Here is a 13977-nt window from a genome sequence, read left to right on the forward strand (position 1 = left end):
CTATCTGGCCAACTGATTGGAAAAGATCTGTATTTGTGCCCATTACAAAGAGAGGTGACCCAACGGAATGAGGAAATCATCAGACAATATCTTTGATATCCCATGCTAGTAAAGTTTTACTAAAGGTAATATAGAAACTGCTGCATGCATACATTGGCAGAGAACTTCCAGATGTTCCAGCTGGATTCAGAAGAGGATGTGGAATGAGGTATATCATTGTTGATGTCTGATGGATCTTGGCTGAAAGCAGAGGATACCAGAAAGATGTTTATCTGTGCTTTACTGATAATGCAAAGGCCTTTGATTGTGTGGATCATGACAAGTTATGGCCAACATTGTGAAGTATGAGTATTCCAGAAGAATTAATTGTTCTCATGAGGAACTTTACATGGACCAAGAGACAGTTGTTCGAACAGAACATGGGAACACTGAATGTTTAAAATTAAGAAAGGTATGCAACAGGGGGGTATTCTTTTACCCTACATATTCAACCTGTATGCTGAGCAAACAATCTGAGAAGATAGGTTATATGAAGAAAAACGTGGCATCAGGATTGGAGGAAGACTCATTACCAACCTGCGATATGCAGATGATACAATCTTGCTGGCTGAAAGTGAAGAGGACTTAAAATACTTACTTATGAAGATCAAAGAGCATATGGATTGCATTTCAATGTCAAGAAAACAAAAATCCTCACCACTGGACCAATCAACAACATTCTATCAACTGAGAAAAAATTGAAGTTATCAAGGACTTCATTTTTTTTTGGATCAACTATCAACACTCATGGAAGCAGCAGTCAAGAAATTAAATGATGTATTTGCATTAGGCAAATCTGCTGCACGAGAACTTTTTAAAGTGTTGAAGAACAAGGATGTCAGCTTGAGGACTAAGGTGCACCTGACCCAAGCCATGGTATTTTCAATAACCTCATATGCATGTGAAAGCTGGACAGTGAATAAGGAAGACTGTCGAAGAATTGAAGCATTTGAGTTATGGTGTTGGAGGAGAATATTGAAAGTGCCATGGCCTGCCAAAAGAACCAACAGATTTGTTTTGGAAGAAGTGCAGCCAGAGTGCTCTTTGGAAGCCAGGATGGCCAAACTTCATCTCTCATACTTTGGACATATTGTCAGGAGGGACCAATCACTGGAGAAGTATAACATGTTAGGTAAGGCAGTGGGTGAAAGAAAAAGAGGAAGACCCACAGTGAGAAGGTTTGGCAAAGTGGCAGCATCAAAGGGTGCAAGCGTGGCAACAATTGTGTGGTTGGCCCAGAACCAGATAGTGTTTTGTTCTGTTGCACTATAGGGTACCGACTGGATGGCACTTAGCAACAACAAGTATTGACTACTTAAAAGCACTTATATCCCAAGAACATAGGATACTATGAGAATCTATTTACTGATCCAACTTTACGTCTGTAACATGGATTACTAAAAGAGTACCAAAAAGTTCATCAGTCCAGCAATCAATATTTATCAGATCAAAAATCATACAGGGCCAACATTCCCACCATTTAGTCTACTTTTCTCTTAGGTCTTCATTCTTGGTGCATTGGGAGATATCAATAATCTAGAAATTATAATCTGCTAGTCTGAATTGAGGCACCTAAAATATTTGGAAAGATCTATTTTACTAGCCATACAAATCTTCACTACATAACAATAGCTATTAATTGGCATAATTAGGTCCTTTAGGTTGCAGAAATTCCACTTGATACCATAACCAAGAATTAAAGAAACCAGTTTCAGCACACACATGATGTTATCCGCGCACACTTTTCCAAATCTGACATGAATGTGTTTGAAGTCCATGAGCTAGGGTGCAGATCCAGGTAGATATTAAGCAACAAAGAGACTATATAAGAGAATTGAACAGCAATGAGAAAAGAAGAAATGAGTAAAACTAACTCAAATGTCCTCTGATTCATTATTCCTATCATTAAAGAAGGGACTTCTAGTAGTAAATCATGGTGTGTGTGTACAGGTTACTCTCATTCCTTTGACAGTTTTTTTTGTTCTCTCTCTCTCTCTCTCTCTCTCTCTCTCTCATCTGTCATCTTTTCCTGTTAGTTCAGACTTTAGTATTGACACTCCCATCTTAAAGCATCATTTTTATATAAATTAAGTTTACTTGGCAAAAGCCTTCCCAATCATGGATTCTAGAAGCTTTGACAGATGCCTTTCACTGTTTTTTGCTCTCTTTTTCCCAATCTGATATTTTACCAAAAAGATTATCCATCAATGTCCCTTACCTTTTCTAGTTTTTATAACTAAGACTTTTAACATTAATCATATAATTTCCCAAAATCAATTATCGTACATTTTGATTTTCAATTTTTTTTCTGAAGACCTCAGAAATATTTTAAAGATAGGCGGTTGTTAACTAACTTGCATCTTTTATGATTGACAGAGAAGAGACAAACAATAGATGTTACTGAATTAGAAAAATGAGACATTTAATAGATTCCTCCCATTTAGAAACAGTTGAGTGTCTATCTCAAGGTCCCAGGAATGGCTGTGTTAGAACTTCCTTTGGAATGTAGGTCACCCAACTCTCAGATCAGTATTTGTATCCTGTGCCTCTGATGATACACAAAATGAGGCGGATAATAATGTAACATTTTTCATGAGTGTTTAAAGATATAATTGTGTAATATACAATAAGAAAATGGATATATTTACTCAATGTAAAATTATTGTCCTATGTGAATAACACTTAAAGCAAAGATCATAAGAGCAAAAACGTTCCCTTAATTTGGTTAAATTAATATAATTAAATTAATTCCTCTAAATTAAGGCCACAGTTAATATAAGGAAAATAAGGCTACAAGAAGAAAACTTATCCATTGTGATTAATCCTTCTGCTTTGAGTCCAAAGTTTTAGAAATAAATAAAATAAATATTTGGCTTAAGACAAATAATAATATTAAGAACATACTCAGCGATTTTATGAAAACTTTAATAAACCTATAGGAATATTCACAATCACTCATTTCTTGTTCTTTTTGCCTAATGTATAAATAACCATTGCCCTGTGTTTCACCATAGTTTTACTAAAATGATTATTCATATATATCCAAATTTCCTCATAGTTCACAATCTCAATAGATAATTGATCCAATTTATAAAATGCTAAGAAATTAAATAAAAAATAGTTCAATCCACAACAAATGACTTGAAGTACAATTTTAGCATTAGATTTGTCCTTTTAATTCTCCCTTTTAAGATGCACTAACAAACACAATAAAAGCTGTTCCTTGAAATCAATACAACCAAACCTAATAGACTGTAATTAATTAGCACTTGTATACCGTCTGCACAAATATACAAACCAGAAAACTGATCATGTGTTGTTGTTCTACTTTATACATATGTTGGACCAGCATTTGTTATCTTAATTTGCCTTTAACATTCTTCTAGCTAGTCATGCCTCAAAACGGTTATATGATTTGGTGCACCATGTCCAAGGAGAAGAAACATATGAGCCTATGTGTACATCAGAGTTTAAATGCTTGATAACATGAAAAAAAAAAAAAAAGTCCTCTGTCCAAATATATCTGCTCACAATAACCAGCTGTGGACCAAGTCAAAAACTAACTTAACTGTTATCCTTTTTGTTGCTTTAAATGAAAATAAATAGATAGGGTGCAGATATTTGTTCCAACTCCAAATACCAGTGCAAAGACATCTTAAAAACTTTCAAATAAGTCACAATATCATGACATTGTCAGCATTTATGTTTACAAATTAATACCTAGTGAAAATAATTTAGTAAAATTTTTAGCAAACAATAATGTGAGCACGTTTTTTCCCCCAGGACTTACCATATAGATGGTGCTTCCGTTCCACTGATCTCTAAGAAATCATATCCTTCTTCTAGTTGAAAGTCAGTAAAGACTAAAGCAATGGTGTCCCCGGGTTCAGCGAGAATAGTCCAAGTACAGTCTGCATTGTTTTCATATTCTGAAGGAAAGTGTGGGCTGGAAATGGTACTACTTGTTCCTCGTAAAGTTCCTCCACAAGCTCCCTCAGCTGGTAGGAACAGCAGTAAAAGCGGGGGGGGAAAAAAAATAAAAAGACATTTTTCATACCCAATAATATGTATAAATTGTCATTTCTGATCAGCAATAGATACTATCTAACCACTAAATTGAGCCACTCAATCTGACAAATGATTTATTCCAATTTGTTAATTTAGTTCTATGTGAAGTCCTGGTATGGTGCTATGGGCTAATACATTAGACTGCAAAGTCATTTGAACTGCAAGGTCTATGGTTCAAGCTCACCAGCTACTCCTTGGAAACCCTATATAGGGTTGCTGTGGGTCGGAATTGACAGCACTTAACTACAACAACAAGGTGCTGATATAGCATTACCTATAAGCACTAGACCTCAAAGTCGGTTTGAACTACAAGATCATAACCTCAAACCCATCAGCCTGTCCTCAGAAACCCTATACAGAATCACTATGAGTTGGAACCGACTCAATGGCACTTAACAACAACAACAACGCTTACTATTGTTGTTGTTAAGTGCCTTCGAGTCGGTTCTGACCCATAGTGATCCCGTACAGAGTTTCTGAGGCTGTAAATCTTTACGGGGGCAGAAAGCCTCATCTTTCTCCCGCGGAATGGCTGGTAGTTTCGAACTGCTGGTCTTAAGGTTCGCAGCCCGATTCGTAACCACTACGCTACCAGAGCTCCTTATGTTTACTATAGTATAACAATTAAATCATAGTATTAACTAGAGAGTCATTATTGAAAAGAATGAAATTGTGATTTTTCTAAATTCTGGAATGTGCAGTCATCACATAACTGACAGTCACAAACAATTTAATAATATTTTTAAAGATTTTAATATGAATTTTAGAAGATGGGAATATCTAGAAACATTTCATTAGGTTTGTGATTAAGCCCTAATCTCTGGATAAGTGTATCTAATAGACATATAAGCATACTCTCCTGTCAAAATCATCGCAAAATAAAATGAAATGTTCCTTCTTTAAATAATTCTCTGAGGTTGCAAGTTCCATTATTTAAGCTTGTTTTGTTTTCTAGCTTGCTTGTCATTGTTTAATTTGGGTGAATGGAAAGTTAGAATTTAGGTTTCATTAAAATCCTGGGATAGACCATACCATATCAGAAACAAAGAGAGGATAATGAAACTTCATTTTGATAGGCCTTTTCAGTTTACAAGGAAGAGCCAGTCATAATATTTTCAGAATTGTGTTTTCCATTCTCTCTGTAGATAATGTTGCTGGTCTCTGTGCCACCAGTAGTCCATCAGTTTGTCATACTGTGGTAGCTTGTTTATAGCTGTGATGCTGGACTTATCCCACCAGCATTTTAAATCCCAGCAGGGTCACCCTTGATGGACCAATTTCAGTGGAGCTTCCAGACTAGGTCAGACTAAGAAGAAGGAGAAGTTGGACTACTTCTGAATGGTTATCCAATGAACATCTGATGACTAGCAGTGAAACATTGTCATATATAGTTCTGGAAGAGGAGACCTTTAGCTTGGAAGTCACTCAAAATATAACAGGAAGTGTTGCCTCTCAAAGTAGAGTTGACGATAATGAAGTGATTGGAGCAAAGTTTTTGAGACCTTCATTAGTTGATGAGGCACAATTCAAAATGAGAAGAGACAGCTGCAGTGGTGTGGTGGTTATGTGCTGTGGAGTTTGTTCCAACTCATAGTGACTCTGTAGAGTGTTTTGGAAGATAAAAATATTTAATGTAGAGGAAAGTATCATCTTTCTACCATGGAGCAGCTGGTAGATTCAAATTACTGACCTTGAGGTTAGCAGCCCAACATGTAGCCCACTACACTACCAAAGTTCATTAGAAACATCAAGAATCATCCAATAATAACCTAAACATAGAAGGTATGAAGTATGAACTAGGAAAATTGAAAGTTTTCAAATAATAAATGGAATGCATACAGATAGAATCCTAGGTATTAATGAGTTGAAATTAACTGGTATTGATCATTTTTAATCTGAAAATCATATGGTTTACTATGCCAGGAATGACATATTGAAGAGGAACGGCATTCCAGTTATCATCAAAAAAGAGATCTATCTTGAAGTACAACAAGGAAGACCTGTTAATACCACTATTATTCACATTTACGCACCAATCTCTAAAAGCTATGATTATGAAATTGAAGAATTCTACAAATTTCTTCTTTCTGGAATTCATCAAACATGTAATCAAAACACACTGAAAATTACTGAAGATTGGAATGTGAAAGTTGGAAACAAAGAGGAAGGATCAGCAGTGGAGAAATAAGACTTTGGTGATAGAAAGAATATTATTGATCACATCACAGAGTTTTGAAATACCAATAACTTATTCAATGTAATTCCCTTTTCAACAACATAAAAAGACAAATATAAACCTGAGCCTCATCAGATTGAGGTTGATATATATAGCTATATATATCAAACTGACTATATCTATAGGAAGAGACAATGGAGAATCTCATCAGCCAAACAAGTATCATCAGCAAAACAAAGTCAAGGGTTGATTGTGGAACAGATTATCAATTGCTCATATGCAACTTCAGGATGAAGCTGAATAAAATGAAACTAAGTCATTTAGAGCCAAAGTATGGTGTTGAGTATATCACACCTGAATTTAGAGAGCATCTCAAGAGCAGATTTGATGCATTATATAATAATGAATGAATACCAGAGAGTTGTGGAATGACATCAAGAATTTCATCCATAAAGAAAGCAGCGGTCATTAAAAAAGAAAAACAAATGGATGTCAGAAGACTCTGAAACTTATTATTTAGCACAGAGAAGTTAAAATGACTGGAAGAACTAAGAAAGAGTTGAACAGAAAATTTCAAAGAGCAGCACAAGAAGACAGTAAAATATTAAATGGGCAAAGGCCAGGAGTTAGTACAACAAAAGGAAAAAATACACTCATCATTTGAAAAGAAAATTAAAGCTTCAACTTGCAATCCTGAAGGATTATATGGGCAAAATATTGACTGATGCAGGACACATCAAAAGAAGATGGAAGGAATACACAGAGTTGTTCTACCAAAAAGAAAAAAGAAAAAAAGATCCATGTTCAACCCTTTCAAGAGGCAATATATGATCAAGATCCCATTGTACTGAGGAAGATGTATAAGCTTCTCTGAAGGCATTGGCTTAAAACAAGGTTTCAGGTATTTATAAAATTAAATTGAAATGTTTTAATAAAAATGATGCAATGTTGTATGTATTCAATCATCTACGCCAAGAAATTTGGAAGACCTGGCCAATTGATTGAAAAAGATCCATATTTGTGCCCATTACAAAGAAAGGTGATTCAAGAGAATGCAGAAATCATGGAACAATATAATTAATACCACTTGCAAGTAAAATGTTGCTGAAGGTAATTAAAAAACAGTTGTAGCTGTACATTCATAGGGAACTGCCTACATTCAAGTCAGATTCAGAAAAGGTCATGGAATTAGGGACATAATTTCTGACATCAGATGAATCTTGACTGAAAGCAGAATGTATCAGAAAGATGCTTATTTGTGCTTTATTGATATGTAATAGCATTTGAATTTGTGGATCATAACAAATTATGGATACCATTGTAAAGAATGGATATTCCAGAACACTTAAAATCAGGAAAGTGGGCTTGGGGTTGTATTGGTTCACCATACTTATTCAGTCTGTATATGCTAAGCAAAATAATCTAAGAAGCTGGATTGTTTGAAGAACGTGGCACCAGTGTTAAAAATGAGTGTAATTAACAACATGTGATATGTAGACAATACAAACCTTGTTGCTGCAAGCTAAAGGACTCAAAGTACTTACTGATGAAGATCAAAGACCACAGCCTTCAGTATGGATTATACTTCAACGCAAAGGAAACAAAAATTTTTATAACTGAACAATAAATAACATCATAATAAAAAAGAAAAGATGGAAGCTGTCAAAGACTTTAATTTGGTTGGATCCACAATCAACTCTCAATGGAAGCAGCAGTAAAGAAATGAAAGACATATTGCATTAGGCAAATCTGCTATGAAAGACTTCTTTAATGTTTTAAAGAGCAAAGATTTCAGTTTGAGGACTAAGGTGCCCCTGAACCAAGGAATATTTCCAAATGTCACATATGCATGTGAAAGTTGGACAATGAATAAAGAAGATCTGAAAAGAACGGATACATTTGCATTATGGTGCTGAAGAATAGTGTTAAAAATACAATGGTCTGCCTGAAGAACAAACAAATCTATGTTGGATAAAGTACAGTCAGAATGCTCCTTAGAAGTGAGGATGAGAGACTTGGTCTCTACTTCTTTGGACATGTTGGCAGTGGGGATCAGTCTCTGGAGAAGGATATCATGCTTGATAAGTTGGAAAGTCAGCTAAAAAGAGGAATATCAACCATGGGGTGGATTCACACAATGGCAGCAACACTGGGCTCAATGATAACAATTGTGAGGATGGCCAAGGACAGGCAGTGTTTTGTTCTGTTATCCATAGGTGAGTCACAATGAGTCAGAGCTGATTTGAAGTCACCTAACAAAACAAATGAAAAAACCCTTAAAGATGAAAGAGTGTGTGAAGGATTTGTCTTTTCATATATTCATTGTTGGTCAATTTAGTATGCCCATTCAAAAACACATGACGTTTTACAGAGGGCATCAGAGATTTTGAAAAAAGTCCCAAAACACTTCCATTTTTTAAATATTCATTATATGTTCATTTTTATACTCTAGTAATTTATATTTATAATTATACTTTTATAATTAATAAGGAATCTTGGTGTGGTGCTATATGATAAGCAATAATCTGCTAACTAGAAAGCTAAGCAGTTCAAACCCACCAGTCACTTCTTGGAAACCTTATATAGGGTCACTGAGTTGTAACCGACACACAGCACTTAACAACCAAACTGTTAATACATATTGAATAAAACTCTTAAATTTTGGTTATATTTACAATATTTACCTTTAAAAGATTAAGATTTAATATGACACACATATACTGCAAATAAATATATCAGCTAAATTGAAAATCAGGTGCAAATGTCAAATGTACATCTTGACATGCCTCTGCCGACATTTATGCTCAAAGATAGTACCATAGCTGCCCTGCTCCAGATATTTGTTGTTTTTTTTTACAATAACCCCCAGTAATAAATATTAGAGACACAAGTTTAGGTTGCCTACAATGGATATTTACACATCACTTTGTTAAAAATAAGATTAGAAATAAAAATTCAGTGCAATAAATTGTAAAATGTACAGACTTCAACCATAAAAGCAAGTAAGTAGCTACTAGTGCTGTAGGCCACCACTAGTCTGTCATTTTGTCATACTGTGGTGACTTGTGAGTTGCTGTGATTCTGGAAGTTATGCCACGGGTATTTTAAATATCAGCAGGGTCACCCACAGTGGACAGGTTTCAGATGAACTTCCAGACAAAGACAGACTAGGAAGAAGGAGAAATGAACTACTTCCAAATATTTAGTCACTGAAAATGTATGAATAGCAGAGAAACACTGTCAGATATACTACCGGAAAATGAGCTCCTCAAATGGAAGGCACTCAAATAGTGACTGAGGAAAAGTTGCCTCCTCAAAGTAGAGTTGACCGTGATGACACGGATGGAATAAAGCCAGTGGGAGTAAAGCCCTCAGGAGTATCATTTGCTAATGGGGCACAACTCAAAATGAAGAGAAACAGCTATAAACACCCATTAATAACCACAACATGGAATGTATAAAGTATGACTCTAGGAAATTGTTAAAAATGAAATGTAATGCATAAACATTGATAACTTGAGGCAGTAGTGAACTGAAATGGACTGGTATTGGATATTTTGAATCTGACAACCACATGGTTTACTATGCCAGGAATGACAAATTGAAGAGAAATGGTGGTGCATTCATCGTTAAAAAGAACATATTCAGATCAGTCATGAGGTATAATGCTCTCTGTGATAGGATAATATCCATGTGCCTACACAGAAGACCAATTGATATCACTATTATTCAAATTTATGCACCAACCACTAAAGTCAGTGAGGACGAAATAGAAGAATCCTACCAACTTCTTCAATCTGAAGTTGATCAAACATGCAATCAAGGTATACTGATAATCACTGGTGATTGGATTGCAAAGGTTGGAAACAAAAAGGAAGGATCAGTAATTGGAAAATATGGCCTTGGCGATAAAAATGATGCTGGAGATCGCATGATAGAGTTCAGCAAAATCAATGATTTGTTCATTTCAAATATCTTTTTTAAACAGCATAAGAGAGAGGTATATTCATGGACCTCACCAGATGGAATACATAGAACTCAAATTGACTACATCTGTGGGAAGAGATGGTGGAAAAGCTCCATGTCATCAGTCAAAACAAGGCCAGTGGCAGATTTTGGAACAGACCATCAATTGCTCATATGTAAATTCCAACTGAAGCTGAAAAAAATGAAAAAAGTCCACAAGAGTCAAAATGTGACCTTGAATACATCCCACCTAAATTTAGAGATCATCTGAAGAACAGATTTGATATGTTAAACACTAAAGAATGAAGACTAGAAGAGTTATGGGATGACATTAAGAACATCATACAGGAGGAAAGCAAAAAGTCATTATGAAGGCAAAGATCAAAATGGATGTCAGAAGAGACACTGAAACTTGATCTCCAGCCTAGAGATGCTAAAGTAAATGGAAGAAATGAGGAGGTACAAGAGCTGAACAGAAAATTTCAAAGGTCAGCTCAAGAAAACAAAGTCAAATAATATGATGAAATGTGCAAAGTTAGAAAACAAACAGGGAAAAAAGTTCAGCATTTTTTCAATTTGAAGGAACTGAAGAAAAAATTCAAACCTCGACATTCATTTTCTAGGCAAATTAATGAATGATACATAAAGCATCAAAAGAAGATGGAAGGAATACAGGGTCACTGTACCAAAAGGATATGGCCGATGGTCAATCATTTCAAGAGGTAGCATATGATCAAGAGCCAAGGATACTGAAGGGAGAAGTCCAAGGTGCATTGAAGGAATTGGCAAAGAACAAGGAACCGGAAATTGATGGAATACAAATTGAAATCTATCAAGAAAGTGAGGCAGCACTGGAGGCACTCACTCATCTATGCCAAGAAATTTGGACGACAACTATCTGGCCAACTGACTGGAAAAGGTGTGTATTTGTGCCTATTCCAAAGAGACGTGACCCAAGAGAATGTGGAAATCATTGGATAATATCTTTGATATCCCATGCGAGTAAAGTTTTACTAAAGGTAATACAGAAATAGCTACAAGCATATATTGGCAGAGAACTTCCAGAGGTTCAAGCCGGATTTAGAAGAGGGCGTGGAACGAGGGATAGCACTGCTGGTGTCCAATGGAACTTGGGTGAAAGCAGAGAATACCACAATGATGCTTACCTGTGCTTTATTGACTATGCAAATGCTTTTGATTGTGTGGATCATGGCAAGCTATGGACAACATCGCTAAGTATGAGTATTCTGGAACACTTAATTGTGCTTATGAGGAACCTGGAGCTGGACCAAGAGGCAGTTGTTCAAACAGAACATGGGACACTGAATGGTTTAAATTTGGGAAAGGTATGCGACAGGGTTGTATTTGTTCACCATACTTATTCAACATGTATACTGAGCAAATAATCTGAGAAGCTGGGTTATATGAAGAACAACGTGGCATCAAGATTGGAGGAAGACTCATTAACAACCTGCGATATGCAGATGATACAACCCTGTTTGCTGAAAGTGGAGACCTTAAAAAAATACTTATTGATGAAGATCAAAGACCACAGCCCTCCATATAGATTACATTTCAATATAAAGAAAACAAAAATCCTCACCACTGGACTACTAAACAACATTCTTATCAATGGAGAAAATATTGAAGTTTTCAAAGACTTCATTTTTCTTGGATCAACCACCACCACACACGGAAGCAGCAGTCAAGAAATCAAATGATGTATTGATGCATTGCGTTAGGCAAATCAACTGTACAAGATCTTTTTAAAGTGTTGAAAAGCAAAGATGTCAGCTTAAAGACTAAGGTGTGCCTGATCCATGATATTTTCAATAACCTCAAATGCATGGGAAAGCTGGACAGTGAATAAGGAAGATCATAGAAGAATTGATCCACTTGAGTTATGGTGATGGAGGAGACTATTGAAAGTGTAGTGGGCTGCCAAAAGAACAAAGAGATCTGTGTTGGATGAAGTACTGCCAGAGTGATCCTTGGAGACCAGGATAGCCAAACTTCATCTCTCATACTTCAGACATATTGTCAGGAAGGACCAATCACTGGAAAGGGATATCATGTTTAGCAAGGTAGAGAAAAAAAGGATGATCCTCTGAGAGATGGATTGGCAAAGTGGCAGCATCAATGGGCTCAAGCGTGGCAACAATTGTGAGATTAGCCCAGGACCGAGCAGTATTTCATCCTGTTGTGAACAGGGTCGCTATGAGTTGGTATTGACTTGATGACCCCTAATAACAACAGTGCTATAGAACTCCTGGTGTGGCACTGTAGGATAAGCACCTGACTGCAAGGTCAATTTGAGTTGCAAGATCGGCAGTTCAGACTCACCAGCAGCTCCTTGGAAACTCTATCCAGGGTTGCTATGAGTCAATGTACTTAACAGCAACAACAAAGTGTTGTAGGGTGAACACTGGATCTCAATGTCAGTTTGAACCACAAAGTTGGCAGTTTTAACACACTAACTGCTCCTCAGAAACCCTATACAGGGTTGCCATGAATTGGAACCAATTCAATGACACCTAACAACAACAACATCAGTGAGATTTAAAATTTGTGCAGAATCAGTGGTTTACCTTTTTAGTATGGGAAAACAGTGAGTAAGGTCAGACAATAAAAAGTTAGACTTACAGGTTTTCTATCACTCTTGAATCTCAAAATAAAATATTTTTCTTTATAAGTAGATGAGATAGAATAGTACACATAGACAGTTATTGACCTTTACTACTATTACTATATATTATTATATATAGTATATATATTATATATTATTATACTATATAGTAATAATATATTATTACTATAAATATATCACATTTATAGTAATAGATTGATAGATATATCCACAGTCTTATAGTTTTTCATACACAAGGGGATTTTTGAAAAGGTCATGGCAAAAAATGGAATTGAATGGTAATGAAATTTTCCCATTATCTTTTTGAAGCTTATTTATATACATATATTTGGACTCCTGTGGCATTGTAGGACCACAAGTTGGGCAGTTCAAACCCACCAGCACCTTCCTGGAAACGCTATATAGGATTGCTATGAATCAGAACCAAATTAACAGCACCTAATAAAGACAACAATTTACCCATATATTATATATTCACTTACCCAAAAAACATAATTCTTTTTCATGCTTAGGTTTTATTAAATTTTTCTCTTCTCATTATTTCTTTTCTATGTTATAAAAGTTATCTAAATATAAGATGTCAAAGAAAAGAGTTGCAGAGTTCTATTATATAAAAGGATGAAATGTCATAGATGAGTGGACTAAATAGTTATCAAAATCCAATACTGTGGTTGGATGATTAAATGAAATGTACTTGTTTAAATTCTACTTAGATTTCATAAATACCTTAAAAGATGTCTTGATAGTACATAAACATCCATGCCCCAAAGTACAGTTTAGAAAGAGCTGCTATTAAATCAACCTACATTTTTGAAACAGATAAGGGAGATCGAAAGGATTGCTTACTGTTTAAAGGATTACTTTAACAACGTCTAAAAAGCCTTTTACAAGATTTTTACAGACTACCAAACATTTTGGAAACTACACAAACAAAAGTAGACAAAATAGATGAGTGGGACATAGTAAAAATTAAAAACTTATGTGCATCAAAAGACTTCACCAGAAGACTAAAAAGGAAACCACAGAATAGGAAAAAGATATTTTGCAATGACACATCAGACAAGGGACTCATTTATATATT

The 13977-nt window shown here is 35.4% G+C and overlaps 1 protein-coding gene across 1 annotated transcript in view; it reads right to left on the reverse strand.

The window, feature by feature from the left end:
• CSMD1 (CUB and Sushi multiple domains 1) overlaps positions 1-13977 on the reverse strand; it is a 2529117-nt gene that overhangs the window by 1629210 nt on the left and 885930 nt on the right. Inside the window, exon 4 of the mRNA XM_006866725.1 lies at positions 3830-4037. Within this exon, the coding sequence (XP_006866787.1) occupies positions 3830-4037 (208 nt within the window). The remainder of the gene's footprint in view (positions 1-3829; positions 4038-13977) is intronic.

The sequence above is a fragment of the Chrysochloris asiatica genome, unplaced genomic scaffold (genome assembly GCF_000296735.1).
Source record: "Chrysochloris asiatica unplaced genomic scaffold, ChrAsi1.0 scaffold00095, whole genome shotgun sequence".
Lineage (NCBI taxonomy): Eukaryota > Metazoa > Chordata > Mammalia > Afrosoricida > Chrysochloridae > Chrysochloris > Chrysochloris asiatica.